The following is a 19,061-nucleotide window of genomic DNA, read 5'->3' as shown; positions in this document are numbered from 1 at the left end:
CTCCCCAGATGTCTGTGTGTCTGGTTCTGTTTCTCCCCAGATGTTTGTATGTCTGGTTCTGGTTCTCCCCAGATGTCTGTATGTCTGGTTCTGTTTCTCCCCAGATGACTGTGTGTCTGGTTCTGGTTCTCCCCAGATGTCTGTATGTCTGGTTCTGTTTCTCCCCAGATGTCTGTATGTCTGGTTCTGTTTCTCCCCAGATGTCTGTATGTCTGGTTCTGTTTCTCCCCAGATGTCTGTGTGTCTGGTTCTGTTTCTCCCCAGATGTCTGTGTGTCTGGTTCTGTTTCTCCCCAGATGTTTGTATGTCTGGTTCTGGTTCTCCCCAGATGTCTGTATGTCTGGTTCTGTTTCTCCCCAGATGACTGTGTGTCTGGTTCTGTTTCTCCCCAGATGTCTGTATGTCTGGTTCTGGTTCTCCCCAGATGTCTGTGTGTCTGGTTCTGTTTCTCCCCAGATGTCTGTATGTCTGGTTCTGTTTCTCCCCAGATGTCTGTATGTCTGGTTCTGTTTCTCCCCAGATGTCTGTGTGTCTGGTTCTGTTTCTCCCCAGATGTCTGTGTGTCTGGTTCTGTTTCTCCCCAGATGTCTGTATGTCTGGTTCTGTTTCTCCCCAGATGTCTGTATGTCTGGTTCTGGTTCTCCCCAGATGTCTGTATGTCTGGTTCTGTTTCTCCCCAGATGTCTGTGTGTCTGGTTCTGTTTCTCCCCAGATGTCTGTGTGTCTGGTTCTGTTTCTCCCCAGATGTCTGTATGTCTGGTTCTGGTTCTCCCCAGATGTCTGTGTGTCTGGTTCTGTTTCTCCCCAGATGACTGTGTGTCTGGTTCTGTTTCTCCCCAGATGTCTGTGTGTCTGGTTCTGTTTCTCCCCAGATGTCTGTATGTCTGGTTCTGGTTCTCCCCAGATGTCTGTGTGTCTGGTTCTGTTTCTCCCCAGATGACTGTGTGTCTGGTTCTGTTTCTCCCCAGATGTCTGTGTGTCTGGTTCTGTTTCTCCCCAGATGTCTGTATGTCTGGTTCTGTTTCTCCCCAGATGTCTGTGTGTCTGGTTCTGTTTCTTCCCAGATGTCTGTGTGTCTGGTTCTGTTTCTCCCCAGATGTCTGTGTGTCTGGTTCTGTTTCTCCCCAGATGTCTGTGTGTCTGGTTCTGTTTCTCCCCAGATGTCTGTGTGTCTGGTTCTGTTTCTCCCCAGATGTCTGTGTGTCTGGTTCTGTTTCTCCCCAGGTGTATGTGTGTCTGGTTCTGTATGTTTGCCTCCAGGTCAGTGTAGCGCCTGATGGTTCTTCATTATCATCCAAGGCTGATGCTCGCTAGACAACACACACATATACACTCCTCTCTCGCTCGCTACAAATTCAAACCATCTACTATTGATATTTTCACTGAAATGAGAGACCAAAATGATTGGTCTCTGTGTCCCTCCCCACCTCCAACTTCAGATTCAGCTACTAGCTACTGTAGCATTCTTTGTAGTGATTTGTCTTTTAAAACACGGGGGAAAAACTGTTCAAGGTTAGCGTTTCATAAAACACACACACAAAACACAGTGGTTTGTGAACTCAATTGTGTAGTTAAAACAGTCAAATTTTATTCACAAAAGGCCAAATAATTTTGGTAACTGTGTTCAATAGTTAATTAACGCTGCTACACTCGAGACTTTGCTTGGGAACTAGGAAGCCCATAATCCCCCTCTCAGTACTGCTGAATGGCTGTTCTGTGTTACCACTGATCTGGCTTCTCTCTTAACAGGCTGGTAGCTCCGTCAGTGTAGCCACATGTCACATACTACCGTTATTATACATACATCAGTGTGTGTGTGTGTGTGTGTGTGTGTGTGTGTGTGTGTGTGTGTGTGTGTGTGTGTGTGTGTGTGTGTGTGTGTGTTTGTGTGTTTGTGTGTTTGTGTATGTGTGTGCGCGTGCATGTGTGTGTGTGTGTGTATGTGTATGTGTGTGCGTCTACTATAGATCAGGGAATGAGTGAGGATCATAGTCTCATAGCTCAGTAATAACCATGTTGGGGATTGATTGGGGGAGGGGTGGGTGTAGTGGTTTTTCATTGTCCTCAATGGGTTCTGGAGCACTTTGGGCTATAGCATGATTCAAGTCTAAGAGGAGGCCCCCCTGTTTTTATGGTAGGCTCACCTGGAGCTGAGGGGGTTGTTAAAGGCCCCCAGCGCAGTAAATGTTAATTAAGATAATGTTAAATCAATGGATACATGCCGGTAGCCTCTACCCCTGCTCTCTCTCTCTCTCTCTCTCTCTTTCTTCCCCCCTCTCTCTCTCTCTCTCTCTCTTTCTTCCCCTCTCTCCTTCTGCTCTCTCTCTCTCTCTTTCTGCCCCTCTCTCTCCTTCTACCCCTCTGCTCCCTCCCTCTCTCTCTCTCTCTCTCTCTCTCTCTCCCTCTCCTTCTACCCCTCTGCTCTCTCTCTCTCCGTTCCCCCTCTACCCTCCCCTTCATCCCCCTCTCCTCTCCTCCCTCCATCTCCATCTTTACCTCAGGGTGGGGATTGAATGGGTCTGGACGTTGTGATATATAATTGTTTCCAGATTAATGCCACTTTAATCAGCAGCCGCCGAGAATTGTCCCGACAAATAATGAAGCATTGATGTCTATAAGAGGCTGATTAATTCTGCAGCTTGACCCATAGGCACACACACACACACACACACACACACACACACACACACACACACACACACACACACACACACACACACAGTCCTCCCTGTCCCCATGTGGGTGGAATATGATGGAAGTAAATGAGAAATCTTTAGTGCAATTAGCTGGTAAATTGCTGCCCCTTTGCTCAGGGTTCAGGGATGACTGCTGCTGTTTTCTTAACCCTGACGTTTCATTAGGAACCCTGACGCTCCATTAGTTCTGTTAAGGGATCCTGTTCCACTCTGGGAAAAGGAGGACGGCCAATCAAGCTGCCACCTGAGCCAGTGTGTGTATGTGTGAGCTGGTGTGAAGCAACATCTGAGGGAATTTGTGTGTATGTTAGTGTGAAGTTACAGCAAGCAACATCTGAGGGAATTTGTGTGTATGTTAGTGTGAAGTTACAGCAAGCAACATCTGAGGGAATTTGTGTGTATGTTAGTGTGAAGTTACAGCAAGCAACATCTGAGGGAATTTGTGTGTATGTTAGTGTGAAGTTACAGCAAGCAACATCTAAGATAATTTGTGTGTATGTTAGTGTGAAGTTACAGCAACGACATCTAAGATTGTGTAAGCAATTTAGGGACTGGGTGTTGGCGATATAAGACAACAGATTGACACACACACATATGTATATGTACAACACTTATACGTACAACATTCCTACGCTGATACGTCACAACAAGCTAAGTGTCTGATAAAGTATGTATCTTCTGTCTATTTAATCTCCCGCTCTCCCACCCCCCACCCACCCCCCCGTCACAACGCCGAGAGAAATCCTAGAGGTTTACATGTGAGGATGGTTGCGGCCACACACACTCTGTGTCACATGGGGTATCCATCACATTTTCAAACACATGTGGTGTGTGTGTGTGTGCGCGCGAGTGTGTAAGGGCGCCTGTGCTCGTAAGTACACTACTAACACTCAGGTAAATAGTCTGCCCTGTTTTTTCTCCTCTCCTTAACCGCTCGCTCTCCTCTCTTTCTCTCTCTCTCCTTTTTTCTCTTTCAAGCTCACAATCCGGATATTAGAGTCAAAGGTACTGTGGTCTCTCTTTCTTCTGCCCCCCCCCCCCCATCGTGCTTTGTGGTACATGTGACCGGCCATAGATTCCCAGTAACCCTCTTCTCTCTCTCTTTCTTTTCATCTCTTTTTATCTCTCTTTTTTATCTCTGATTCTGATTCATTGATGTATTGATTCATTGATTCAGTGATTCAGTCTTCTATTGTTGTCACTGTGACTATTTGTTTCTCATGTCTTCATGTCTTGGTACTGTGGGGGAAATCCAATATCATGTCCTTTCTTGGAGCATGGGTAACTACCAGGCATGGTAGAACTGAACTGGGGCGTGTTTTAGCCCACATAACCCACCAACCGCTGCTCTCGAACGCCCCCGCGTTGGGCACCGGGCGAGGCCACAAACGTTCCAGCGGCATGATAGAATAACATTGAAATAACGTCCTCTAAGCTCAAGCAGCTGACTAGGCATTTTTTTCTTAAAGCAGGGGTGTTATCCCTGATGCTTTGCCTCAATGCTTTTTGTATACGTGTCAGGGATTTCTTTTGTTTGTTTTTTTGCTTTCCCCGAATTGACAATGAAGAATGGCACCTTAAAACGTCCAAACAACGTGAATATACGTTTATTTGTTAATAAATTGATGGTGTTAAACTAGCACCATCAATGCCTTTTGTAGAGAACTAAGAATTGGAGACCTTTAAGCTGAAGTGGAGATATGGACTACTTCTTTAACCCTCGACCTTCCAACAGAGCTATCTCCACCGCACACAGAGTGATCTCTCCGTATCAGTCTCTCTCTCGCGCTCTGTCTTCCCTTCTCTGTATCCCCCTGTCTTCCAACAGTATGTCCACGGAATCCTGCCTCCTCCCTTCCTCTCTCTCTCTCTCTCTCTCCTTTTATGTGTTTGTCAGTCGGTCTGCAACCTCCTTCACAGAGACTGAAGTACTGAGTTTTTTTTGTTCATTTTTCTTTCCCAAATTTTTCTCCTTTTCCTTGGCCCCCCCTAATCGCAGGATTTAAAGGTAATTCATACAAAAGCCCCAGGGAGATTGTCATGAACAATCACTCTCCGCTCTCCTGTTTTTCCCTCTCTCTCTCTCTCTTTCTTTCTTTCTTTATCTCTTGTCTTGAAGCACGGCGTAAACGTGTCTTTGTACCAGTCTCTCACTGTTTTTGTGGTCCTTTTTCTGGTTATCTCCATTCTTGTCTGTCTTAAAACCTGTTTCCAACACGCACGCACACACACACACAAACACACGCATACTGTACACACATACACAAACACACGTCTGCCATTTTGTTTGGAATTCCCAAAACTCAAACACACACACCTACACACACACACACGCAACCTACACACCACTGACCACCCTTCACACATGGTTCTTCCGTTTTGTTGGAAAATCCTTGTTGGTCCTGTTTCCATGCATCCGCGGCCTGTATGACCTCCTGACTGTCTAGCCTAGTCGCTGGGCTGCTTTCACTTCCTCCTGGGCTTTGCTTCTATATGATTACAATTGTATTATTCTCTTGTTTGTTATTATTCTGTGTAAAGGAATGTGACCGAGGCATAAAGTATAGCTGTGGAGGCAGGGACTCGAGCCAGAGCCCTCCCTATACTTTGTGTCCCTATTGTATTGTAGCTTCACATGGATGTGCCAATAGCTACTACTATCAAAAACTGAAGAAGGCAGAGGAAAATCGATTTAGGGCTTTCGTTTGGGTTCTTTGATTTCTGATTCTGTTTGATTTGGGCTATTTTGGGACATTGTCATTATTAAATCTCCCTGAAATTAATGACACGTTATATTTGGGCTTCTTCTTATGTAGGGTATGGTGCTTTTTGATTCATTTTGCTCTCTACTCAATTTCAATTTCCAACAGTTGTATTTCTGACATCCTCTCTTACTTGACTTAATTAAGGCCAAATTCATATTTTCTTTCAAATTCTTCAACGGTTAACGAGGTTGACGAATGGTTCTTCACGAGGCTTCTATCGTTCATGTGAATTTACAACATCTGTGCATTTCACAGGCCTGTCTAACTGTCTGATTATATGTCACACTGTCGGGTTATACGTTAAGTTCACCAGAAACCTTTTCATTTTGGTTGGTTATCTAACTGTTAATCTGAATCTGTTTATGTTGATTGTTCATTTGTTTGTTCTCATCGGAAAACTGAGAGGAGTGTACTCTTCGAAATAGGAGGACACAGTCACGCATGTGTTCACACACACACACACACACACACACACACACACACACACACACACACACACACACACACACACACACACACACACACACACACACACACACATACTCCCCCCTTCCCTATACACACATAACCCTCCTGTGTGTGTGAGTGTGTATTAACTCTCCATGCTCTGGTCTGCTACAGAGGGCTGCCCAGGCCTGTGTAACAACAACGGCCGCTGTACCCTGGACCAGAACGGATGGCACTGCGTCTGCCAGTCCGGGTGGCGTGGGGCGGGATGCGACGTCGCCATGGAGACCCTCTGCACCGACGGCAAGGATAACGAAGGAGGTGAGACATGTAGAAGAAAACCTTATTGTCCATTAGGCTGGGTTTCTGTACAGCACTTTGAGATGTCAGCTGATGTAAGAAGTTTGATTTGACATTACGTTGTCACAAAATGGACATATGTCTTTGGCTCTGGGTTACATTACGTTATATGCCAGACATTTTCATTAGAAGTCACTTCCAGTACAGGGAGTTCATACATTTGAACTGTGCGTATTGTGTGTGATCCTTGCTGGGATTGAACCCACAACCACATGACATGTGGATCTCTCCACTCTGTAAAGCTCAGACTGAAGAAGGCGCTGGCGTCACCACTATAGAGGCCTGTTAATAAAGAAGTAGAAGAAGGAACAAGTCACATCCTGATTAGTTTTGGAAGAGGGGGATGAGGGAGGGGTGGAGGAGTGACGAGGTGGGGGTGCGTCAATCGCGGCGGCAAGGTTTTTATCACCCCCCCCCCCCGCCCAGTGGTAGCTGGTTGCCAGATGTACGCCGAGCTTTTAATAACCTAACAAAGACGAATATCAGCCTTTCATGAGCTCTACATCCTACCTCCCTCCTTTCTTCCACCGCTCTTTTTCCTCTCCTCCTCTCCTTCTCTCCCCCTCTCCTCCTCTCCTCCTCTCCCCCACTCCCCCTTTCCTGTGGGCGTCACCTGTGGGAGACGGAGCAAATCTCATTCCCACACAAAAGGCCTTGGAAAACAGCAGGCAGGCAGGCTGTTGAAGTAGTAGAGAGATCTCTTTCTCCTTTATTTCTCTCTCTTTCTCTCTATCCCTCTCCACGTTCCTTCTTTCTCACTCACTCACTCGCTCACACTTTCTTTCACACGCTTTCTTTATCTTCCATTCTCTTTCTCTTTGTCTCTCTCTCGCTCTCGCACTCTCTCGCTCTCGCACTCTCTTTGCTCTCTCTCTCTCTCTCGCTCCCTCTCTCTTGCTCTCTCTCTTTCTCTCCCTCCCTCACTAACCTACCTAACGGTGAGACTCCAACAGTATATTTAGCCTACAGTTATCCCATCCAAGGCACCAGTCAGGATGGAGGAACCAGGCAGTTTGTCACCACAGCCAGGGGTTAGAGGTTGACTAATAACTTTGAACAACTGGGCCTGCTATTCACTCTCACAGGAACACGGCCAATCACATTCTGAAAGCCCAACCGAATACAGCCACTTATAACAAAACAAACCTTTGACCACCTGACAAAAAGAGCAACTGGAGGTAGATTTGTTTTTAACTTGGTGAAAAGTATTTTGTTGGTGAATTCACTGTATATGGTTCCTTTAGAGTTATCAGAGAGAATCTGATCTGGATCCCATTCCTTACTCCTCTTGTTTGCCTCTTCATAACTCTCAATCTCTCTCAGACGGCCTGGTTGACTGTATGGACCCAGACTGTTGCCTCCAGACATCCTGTCAGACCCAGCCGTACTGCCGCGGCTCCCCGGACCCCTCTGACATCATCAGTCAGAGCCCGTCCAGCCTGATGCCCCAGCATGCCGCACGCTCCTTCTACCAACGCATCCGCTTCCTGGTTGGACCAGAGGGCAGCCACGTCATCACCGGCGACAACCCCTTCAACAAGAGGTGAGCATTCTCATTTCACCTTTATTTGAACAGGTTAGTGTGAGTGTGTGTGTGTGTGTGTGTGTGTGTGTGTGTGTGTGTGTGTGTGTGTGTGTGTGTGTGTGTGTGTGTGTGTGTGTGTGTGTGTGTGTGTGTGTGTGTGTGTGTGTGTGTGGAGGGCTGTGGCGGTCAGTTATTGTTATGCAAAAGACAGATTTCATCAAGTAATCATATTTCACCCATCAGACTATTCTCAGCTGAATTTTGTCTTTACTAATATGTAAAATTAGTTTTGATTTAAAATGGCCCATTATCGAAGGGGCAGGAACAGGGGCAGGGGGGAAATGGAGGCCGCTTTTCTGATGGTTAGTTACTTCAACCAGGCTACTCCGGTTATTTCACTCCATGCATCAACAACTGTTTGAGGAGCATGCAGCCTCTTGCTCAGCAACAGCTGATATTCCGCCCAAACTCTGTATGCCATCTCCAACCCTGTTCCTGCAGCTACCCAGTGCTTAATTTGGGAAACCAAATGAAATCTGTTCGGGAACATCGATAGTAACATGTTTTCACAACGAAACATATTTCATTAAACTGTGGCGCTGAGAAAGGTATGAAGGGGAGAGAGGAGGACATGGAAATGCATGGTTCTGTAGCTAAATGTAGTGTGTCAGCCTATTAATTATGAAAATATAAAAAATGCCCTATTACTAGGCTATTCAAAATCAAATACAAATTCACTATACTTGTAGGCTAACTGTAAGCTGCCCTGCACAATCAATGAACCAACAGCATCGCCTAGGCCAATACATTCTCTCCCAGACTCATGGATAGAACGTTTAGAGTGTAGCATAAAGGTAACCAGTCCATCCAGTATGCATAATAATACAGTCCACACTCAAAGGCGATTTACTAGAATTTGTTTAATTTTGGAGTATAGGCTAGACCAATTATGTACCAAAGACATCTGATTATAATCAGTTTAGTTTGATGTTTTTCTGCCATGTTTAATATGCGGTAGGCTATGTATTATATAACAGCACAAGGGCTTGGGCTCATAGGCCTTTGAATATGCTTCAGCTCTAATATGCGTATGGTTGTTTTGAATGAATCATCACCTTAGAAATCTCTGTCCATTTCATTGTGTTGGGCTTTGAAACAACATCCACAACGACCACGTTTTCCACTCAGTTTCAACCTGTTGTTGAACTTCTGAGTTTTAAAATCACTGTACTGTTTTGATGATAAGTGTTTGATGTGATTTTCGATTGCATTTGGTTTGAGGGACAATAGAGAGCTGAGTACCAGGCCATTAGCGACCTGATGGTCGTTAGCGAGTTGGGTACTACCAACGCATGTCCAGAGTGCAAGACCATACCATGGCAATTGGTGTGTCTTCGTGTGTGTGTGTGTGTGTGTGTGTGTGTGTGTGTGTGTGTGTGTGTGTGTGTGTGTGTGTGTGTGTGTGTGTGTGTGTGTGTGTGTGTGTGTGTGTGTGTGTGTGTGTTTGGTTGCCTTGGTGACAACCAGCCAGGTGAATACAGTGGTCTATAACAATGTTGTCTATAACCATGAAAGTTCGTGTGTCCATACTGGACAACAACATGAGTCATATACCATGAACAGCTTCAGTTATGGTCATTCTCAAAGGTTTTATGACTATTTAACCTTGAATGTTGCTTTAATTCAGTCCAGAGTACCGTGCACGTTTGTGATTATTCACAATCACAGTTGATCTAGAACCAAATCGATTTCAATAAGAGCAGGACTAACCAGCCGGTAGAGATTAGCTTATGTTTAGAAAGCAAACTTCATTTCCACACAGCGATAACAGAGCTAAATAGAGATGCTAAACACGGTGCTCACTGGAGAGAACAGAACAGTCTGATCATCTGATAAAGCAGGAAGAAGTGTGGAGAAATGGGAGGACGGAACAAACAAATAAGGAGGGAGGGAGGGAGAGGGAGGGAGGGAGGGAGAGGGAGGGAGGGAGAGGGAGGGAGGGAGAGGGAGGGAGGGAGAGAGAGGGAGAGAGAGAGAGGGAGAGAGAGAGAGGGAGAGAGAGAGAGGGAGAGAGAGGGAGGGAGAGAGAGGGAGGGAGAGAGAGGGAGGGAGAGAGAGAGAGGGAGAGAGAGAGAGGGAGAGAGAGAGAGGGAGAGAGAGAGAGGGAGAGAGAGAGAGGGAGAGAGAGAGAGGGAGGGAGAGAGAGGGAGAGAGAGGGAGAGAGAGGGAGAGAGAGGGAGAGAGAGGGAGAGAGGGAGAGGGAGAGAGAGAGAGGGAGAGGGAGAGGGAGAGGGAGAGGGAGAGAGAGAGAGAGAGGGAGAGAGAGGGAGAGAGAGAGAGAGAGAGAGAGAGAGAGAGAGAGAGAGAGAGAGAGAGAGAGAGAGAGAGAGAGAGAGAGGGAGAGGGAGAGGGAGAGGGAGAGGGAGAGGGAGAGGGAGAGGGAGAGGGAGAGGGAGAGGGAGAGGGAGAGGGAGATATGGAGATAAAGGGAGAGAGTCAAGTTCACATCTGTCCCGTGTTAGACCCACCTATCCGGGTGCTTTGTTTAGCCAGTAGTGCTAACACAGAGCATGTGTCTGAACATTTCCTTTAGCCTCTGCCATCCAACACACACACACACACACACACACACACACACACACACAGGATCCGCAGTAATCCCCAACCAAACAACAGCTCCTCAGCATCAACATGTGAACAAACAAGGCTCTCGTAGATCCGCTCTGCCTCTCCTCCTCCTCATCCATCTCTTCTCCTCCTCCTCATCCATCTCTCCTCCTCATCCATCTCTTCTTCTCATCCATCTCTTCTCCTCCTCCTCATCCATCTCTCCTCCTCATCCATCTCTCCTCCTCATCCATCTCTTCTCCTCCTCCTCATCCATCTCTTCTCCTCCTCTTCATCCATCTCTTCTTCTCCTCCTCATCCATCGCTTCTTCTCCTCCTCATCCATCTCTCCTCCTCATCCATCTCTTCTTCTCCTCTGTATTGACATGCCACTCTCCGTCAACAGAGACGGAGAGCTCGTCGTTTAGTAGGAAATGACACTCGAGCGAGAGACTGGAATAGAGATATTATTCAGGGTGGCAATTCATTCAAAAGAGACATACTCAATAATGAAGTACAGATGTAGGATCTTAATTTGAGCCAGTTTGAGATACAGCAGGAAAACAATCCTGCATCAACAGGAAATGTGAATATACAATTAATGGACATTTTTGTAGGGGTCGATACATTTTTTGTAAAGGAAAATCAAGTCTGAAATTTCAAAGTGGAAATTGCAAACTTCAGAAGCCTTTTTAAACCTCAAACACACTACAAGTTCTACATTTCCTGCATTGCAGTAAAGTTCTCCTGCAACATGGTGATCAAATTAAGACCCTACATCTGTAGTCTGTGATTTTTTGCATTGTGGCGCAGAGCAGACATCCTGTAAGTGACTGTCTGCGGCACAACAAGGACAGGAAAGAGCAAAAACCTGTTTACACCTACATTATTATTGACTTCTCCAAACCTCCAATTGAAATAGTCTCACTAGTGTAAGAGCAGACACTATCAAGGCTTTCTGCCAAGGCTATTGGATAAAAACACGTCAGACGCCTTTGTGTGTCTCAACTTCCTACACTAAAGCATTTATTTCCCTTTGTCTGCCATAATAGTCTAACAATACAATTGCAGAACATTTTCAGTTCAGAGTTTGCTTGAATGCAATCCTTTGGCTCCCTTATACAGGTTATAGTTATTGGGAATAAGGAGTCTGAACACACTGTGAAGTATGCTGTTATTCCTCTTTATGGATCGTGACAGGCCAAATTAGGCATGTGGCCACGAACGCTTCACTACTTTATGTGGTGGCTCACATACACACACACACTCACACACACACTGCTGAATTTAGATAAGACCGCTTCTTGGCCACGCTTCAGCAAACTCTAGAAGAGAGAGACGAGCAATGGAGCTTAAAGCTGCAGTATTTTAAGCAGGAAGACCGACCCCCAACCTCTCTCTTGTTTTAGGTCCTTCCCTCAGTGTTTTTATATTGCACACAGATTTCAAGCAGATTAACGCTCGGGGACTAGTTGGTCTTGGCTCTGTCGACTCCCCTTATGGCCCTGTTCTGTGTAGTGATGTTGTGGTCTCGTGGTCAAGGGCCCGGTTAATTGGTCCACTGACTGGGGTTAGCAGGGTTGAGGGTTCAAATCCCAGGTGCCGGGTCACAGCTGTGGAGCCCCGGGGGCGAGTCGAAGCGGTATCCTTGAATGACTTTGGTGAGAGGCCAGAGACTAATCTGTCTGATAAGAACTACATGGAGGATATCCTGGACTGTGGTGTGGTGTCCAGCCCAGTGTATAAAAACCCAGGGTAAAAGACAACATCCTCAATTCTGAATGAATTAAAACCTTTATTGCCAGAAAATGAATTGCATACAGCAGACATGGACGTAACAATCAATGCCAGTACAACATGTACAAATATAATTTAGAGAAAAATGAATACTTTGTATTTTACAGAGGTGACAGTGACACTTTCTAACTCCAAGCCACATTCCATGACATGCAACCATGTAAAAAAGGAAATATCACCCGTCAGTTACTGAGGCGCTGCCTGTTGCCCACAGCAACCTTTGTCATGCTTATTATGAGAGAGAGAGAAATGTGTGCCAGTGGGAGGGGAAAGGTTAAGGGTTAACTAAAGGTGTCATTTCATCATGCACCAGAGTAATGATAGTACCAGAGTAATGATAGTGCCAGACTAATGATATCACCAGAGTAACGATAGTACCAGACTAATGATAGTACCAGAGTAATGATAGTACCATACTAACGATAGCACCAGAGTAATGATAATACCAAAGTAATGATAGTACCAGACTAACGATAGTACCAGAGTAATGATAGTACCCGACTAATGATAATACCAGAGTAATGATAGTACCAGTGTAATGATAATACCAGAGGAATGATAGTACCAGACTAATGATAATACCAGCGTGATGATAATGCCAGAGTAATGATAGTACCAGAGTAATGATAGTACCAGAGTAATGATAGTACCAGAGTAATGATAATACCAGAGGGATGATAGTACCAGAGCAATGATAGTACCAGAGTAATGATACTGCCAGAGTAATGATAGTACCCGAGTATTGATAGTACCAGAGTAATGATACCACCAGAGTAATGATGGTACCGGAGTACTGATAGTACCAGAGTTATGATAATACCAGAGTAATGACAGTACCCGAGTAATGATAGTACCCGAGTAATGATAATGCCAGAGTAATGATAGTACCAGAGTAATGATAGTCCCTTGCAGCGTCTATTGAACATGCTCTCAGAAACACTCAGACACCTGAACAGTGACAATTGGGTATGTGTACATCCCAACTGCCACCCTATTCCCTATATAATGAACCAATTTTGGTCAAAAGTAGTGCACTGAATAGGGTGCCATTTGGGACACAGCCATTGTTTTACGGTGACAGACACTCAGACAACCTCCCTAAGCAAATGGAAGGCATAAATTACAGCTACATTAAGGACCCCATCACCCCCCCCCCCACACACACACACACACACACACACATACAGGTATTAATGAGGCGAGGACGCTGGGTAATTTGTAATTTATGGCATGTTTACACTATAGAAGGGGGGGAGGGAGGGGGGGGACATCAACTGTACTGTCTGGCATCCTCTCAGACTGTTGTAAAGGATAGTGCTGGGGGTGAAAAGTTGTGTGTGTGTGTGTGTCTCTGTCTCTCTCTACAGGGTGATTCAATGCTCCGCTACTGATTAGTACTCAGTGTAAGCTGTAATGACCTGGCAAGGAGAGCTATAAGTAAATCTAGCTACCCTCCCCCTGCACACACACACACACACACACACACACACACACACACACACACACACACACACACACACACACACACACACACACACACAGTAGCTATCTCCACAGGACCAGACCCATTGATTAAAAACTCATCTAAACGGTCCACCGCTAGCCGGGCCTGGCTAAACAACTTGACTTTTCTCCTCTTTTTTGAAACAATTTTTGCCGCAGAATAAATTTGCCGTGCTGCTGGCCTGTGTGTGTGTTGGTGGGCAACGTGGGTGTGTGTGCATTTGTGTGTGTGTGCATGTGTTCATCCGTTCGTGCGTGTATGTGTGCTGTGTGTGATTTATTCACTCAGTCCCCTAGAATCGATCAGGCTGATAAGCCTCAGAGGGGAAAGGCCCAGGCATCTCAGCAGCCCTTAAACACACTGTGTTATGTGTGCTAAACAGGGAGATGTAAGCCCATATGAATAACAATATCTGTGTGTGTGGGGGGGGGGGGGTGTTTGGATCACGTGTGATTTTGTGCGTGCATAGCGGTGACGAGAAAAGGGAATTGGTTATTTGACGTGGTACAGTGTCATACTGTGGTGTTTATGAATGTGCTGAGTGAAAGTTGTCTCGTGTGTTATTTCCTGTCAGTCCTCTAGCGTGATGTGTATCTCAGGATATCTCTGTCTCCGCGGCGTCCCATAGCTGCAGTGTACACAATAACGACGTCTGTAAGTAGATCATCTCTACGTGTTGTTTCTCCCCAGCCTGGTGTCCATCATCAGAGGCCAAGTGCTGACGGCAGACGGAACCCCCCTCATAGGAGTCAATGTTACCTTCGTCCACTACCCCGACCACGGATACACCGTCACGCGCAAGGACGGCATGTAGGTCCACGTACACACACACACACACACACACACACACACACACACACACACACACACACACACACACACACACACCACGGACTCTGGTCTTCCTCACTTCCTCACTGACACCTCATACAGTATTTGATTTATGTTGTGTTTTCAGGACTGGTTGATTGAATCATTATGAGTGTGTCTGTGTGTGCATATTTGCGTGAATGTTTTTCTGTGCATCGGTGAGTATGTGAGAGAGAGAAAAGAGAGAGAAACCGCAAAATCGTCTCTCTCATGCAAATGTAATCTCAGCAGCTTCCCCCCAATGAAAAAGCACACACTCACAACCCCCCCCCCCCCCCCAACCCCCCACCCCAAATGAAAACCCTGCGCCATTTAAATGTGAACTGGAGGGCTGTTTAAAATGCATTGGATTTACAAGGGCAGAATCAATTAGCCTGCATCATTCTAGCGCAGGGCACAGAACACACATACACACACACCTCCACTACACCCTGCCCCCCACTCCCGGTTCCCCGGTGTTAGTACAGCGAGTGTTCCTGCAACCCTCCTCGACAACAACCAGGAAATAGGAAACTCAGGCCGAGTCACAAATAGCACCCTATTCTCTATATAGTGCACTACTTACTTCCCATAAGGGTCTGGTCAAAGTTAGGGCACTAGATAGGGAATAGGATGCCATTTGGAACAGAGGCGCAATCACTCCCAGGCCCCAGCCCCATCAGGACCTTTTATTACACCACCAGCGCCAAATTAGATTGTGAAGCAGAGGTGTTAAGGGCAAAAGTGCAACCCGTGATATTTGGTGCTCCCTGCCTCATTGAGAGGAGGCTCTGTGTGATTGCTGGGAGTGTAATAGGTTGAATCTCTAGGGCGAGGCTAAGCTGCTAGATTGCAATAGGTGTGTGATGGCGACCGCTGTGGCAAATTGAATACATGATGTTGCACGATTTTCCACACCGCAGGTTGCGATGTATCCAGCCACTATGTCATGCCCCTGTTACTATAGACTGAATAATATGGAATCATTTATGTTGTTGTAATAGACTGAATATACTGCCATGCCACTGCTAAAATCGACTGGATATACTGCCATGCCACTGCTAAAATCGACTGGATATACTGCCATGCCACTGCTAAAATAGACTGAATATATTGCCATGCCACTGCTAAAATCGACTGAATATACTGCCATGCCACTGCTACAATAGACTGAATATACTGCCATGCCACTGCTATAATAGGCTGAATATACTGCCATGCCACTGCTAAAATAGGCGGAATATACTGCCATGCCACTGCTATAATAGGCTGAATATACTGCCATGCCACTGCTACAATAGACTGAATATACTGCCATGCCACTGCTAAAATCGACTGAATATACTGCCAGGCCACTGCTACAATAGACTGAATATACTGCCATGCCACTGCTACAATAGACTGAATATACTGCCATGCCACTGCTAAAATAGGCGGAATATACTGCCATGCCACTGCTAAAATAGGCTGGATATACTGCCATGCCACTGCTATAATAGGCTGAATATACTGCCATGCCACTGCTACAATAGACTGAATATACTGCTATGCCACTGCTACAATAGACTGAATATACTGCCATGCCTGTAACGGCAGCCTTCCCTCTCTTCACTATAAGAGAGGGTGAAACAGGGATCGGACCAACACGCAGCGTAGCCAGTGCTCAACATGTTTAATTAAACAAAAACAGTGAACACTTACAACGAACAAAATAACAAAATGTGGCAAACCGAAACAGTCCTATCTGGTGCAGAATACAAACACAGAGACAGGAAACAACCACCCACAATCCCCAACTCAAAACAAGCCACCTATATATGATTCTCAATCAGGGACAACGATTGACAGCTGTCTCTGATTGAGAACCATATTAGGCTGGACACAGAAACAGACAAACTAGACACACAACATAGAATTCCCACCCAGCTCACGTCCTGACCAACACTAAACAAGCAAAACACATAAGAACTCTGGTCAGGACGTTACAATGCCACTGCTACAATATACTGAATATACTGCCAGGCCACTGCTACAATAGACTGAATATACTGCCATGCCACTGCTAAAATAGACTGAATATACTGCCATGCCACTGCTACAATAGACTGAATATACTGCCATGCCACTGCTACAATAGACTGAATATACTGCCATGCCACTGCTAAAATAGACTGAATATACTGCCATGCCACTGCTACAATAGACTGAATATACTGCCATGCCACTGCTAAAATAGACTGGATATACTGCCATGCCACTGCTACAATAGACTGAATATACTGCCATGCCACTGCTAAAATAGACTGGATATACATGCCATGGAACTGTCATTACCAAATTAGTGGATTCTGCTATTTCAGCCATGTCAATGAGCTCTTCAGCACACAGCCATGCAATCTCCATAGACAAACATTGGCAGTAGAATGGCCTTACTGAAGAGCTCAGTGACTTTCAACGTGGCACCGTCATAGGATGACACCTATCCAACAAGTCAGTTTGTCAAATTTCTGCCCTGCTAAAGCTGCCCCGGTCAACTGTAAGTGCTGTTATTGTGAAGTGGAAACATCTTGGAGCAACAACGGCTCAGCCGCGAAGTGGTAGGCCACACAAGCTCACAGAATGGGACCACCGAGTGCTGAAGCACGTAGCGCATAAAAATTCAAACTGCCTCTGGAAGCAAAGTCAGCACAAGAACTGTTCATTGGGAGCTTCATGAAATGGGTTTCCATGGCTGAGCAGCCGCACACAAGCCTAAGATCACCATGTGCAATACCAAGCGTCAGCTGGAGTAGTGTAAAGCTCGCCGCCATTGGACTCTAAAGCAGTGGGAACGTGTTCTCTGGAGTGATTAATCACGCTTCACCTTCTGGCAGTCCGACAGAATCTGTGTTTGGCGGATGCCAGGAGAATGCTACCTGCCCTAATGCATAATGCCAACTGTAAAGTTTGGTGGAGGAGGAATAATGGTCTGGGGCTGTGTTTCATGGTTCAGGCCCCTTAGTTCCAGTGAAGGGAAATCTTAACGCTACAGCATACAATGACATTCTATCTAGACGATGCTGGGCTTCCAACTTTGGGGCAACAGTTTGGGAAAGGCCCTTTCCTGTTTCAGCATGACAATGCCCCCGTGCACAAAGTGAGGTCCATACAGAAATGGTTTGTCGAGGTCGGTGAGGAAGAACTTGACTGGCCTTGACCTCAACCCCGTCGAATGCCTTTGGGATGAATTGGAACGACGACTGCGAGCCAGGCCTAATCGCCCAACATCAGTGCCCGACCTCACTAATGCTCTTGTGGCTGACTGGAAGCAAGTAACCGCAGCAATGTTCCAACATCTAGTGGAAAGCCTTCCCAGAAGAGTGGAGGCTGTTATAGCAGCAATGGAGGGACCAACTCCATATTAATGCTCATGATTTTGGAATGAGATGTTCGAGGAGCAGGTGCCACATACTTTTGGCCATTTAATGTATTTAAGCAGTAAGGCCCAAGGGGGTCCACGCCTAAGGACTGTGCTTAGGGACGACGCATCGCAGAGTGCCTGGATTCAGCCATTAGTCGTGGTATATTGGCCAAATACCACAAACCCCCGAGGTATACGGTCTCAAACTCCCATGGTATACCGTCTCACATACCACTGCTGTCAGCCAATCAGCATTCTGGGCTGGAACCACCCAGTTTATAAACAACAATATATCTGGTCGTAACAGATTGAATGCTGGTGTCCCTGCTTGTCTGTGCTTGCATGAGTGTGTTCTTTTATCTATGCATTTTCTGTATGTGTTGCGTGTGTGTCGTCACACTTCACCCCACCAGCCCCCTCCAGACACAGAATATAGGACAGGACTTAGGGGACCTTCTCTCTCTTCCACTCGGATGGTTCTCCCTATAGGCCATGTTAAATAGGCCATATAGGCCATGTTACATGTTAAAAGACAAAGTTAGCTAGCCAAACGGAGCTCTCTCTCACCACACACACACACACACACATACGATAATAATTGGCCCCATCATCTTATTTTCAGTACAGGGGAAAGAACAGAAACATGTTTTGTTCCGAGACAAGTAGTAGAGAGGAAGAGGGAGAGATATAGCAGGAAAGGAGAGAGAGAGGGAGAGGGAGAGGGAAAGAGAAAGAGAGAGAGAGAGCCTCAGGTTGGACAGACTAGACAGGAGAGACAATTAGAACAGGACAGTCTGATCACCCTTCATCCTCACTCTACCTCCATCAGTGTCAAAGATACAGAGATCTATGTCTCCGGGGCCCAAGAACAACCAGGAGGAAATGTGTGAACACGTAAAAGGCCCTTTCTACTGTCTGTGTGTGTGTGCTGAAGGGGTGTGTGTGTGCGTGTCTATGTGTGTCTGTCCATCCGTCTGTCCGCCTGTCTCTCTGTGTGAATGTACATGCCTGTGTGATTCTCTCACCACCTCTAACCCCATCTCTCTCCATCTCTAACCCCATCTCTCTCCACCTCTAACCCCATCTCTCTCCACCTCTAACCCCATCTCTC

General features: G+C 46.1%; 1 protein-coding gene across 1 annotated transcript in view; it reads left to right on the top strand.

Annotated features, from left to right (window-relative positions):
- LOC120034736 (teneurin-3) overlaps positions 1–19,061 on the top strand; it is a 115,402-nt gene that overhangs the window by 36,860 nt on the left and 59,481 nt on the right. Inside the window, exons 9-11 of the mRNA XM_038981339.1 lie at positions 6,083–6,229; positions 7,592–7,811; positions 14,392–14,511. Of these exons, the coding sequence (XP_038837267.1) occupies positions 6,083–6,229; positions 7,592–7,811; positions 14,392–14,511 (487 nt within the window). The remainder of the gene's footprint in view (positions 1–6,082; positions 6,230–7,591; positions 7,812–14,391; positions 14,512–19,061) is intronic.

This window comes from Salvelinus namaycush, chromosome 42 (assembly GCF_016432855.1).
Source record: "Salvelinus namaycush isolate Seneca chromosome 42, SaNama_1.0, whole genome shotgun sequence".
In the NCBI taxonomy this organism is placed as follows: domain Eukaryota; kingdom Metazoa; phylum Chordata; class Actinopteri; order Salmoniformes; family Salmonidae; genus Salvelinus; species Salvelinus namaycush.
This window is presented reverse-complemented; position numbering and strand designations above follow the sequence as displayed.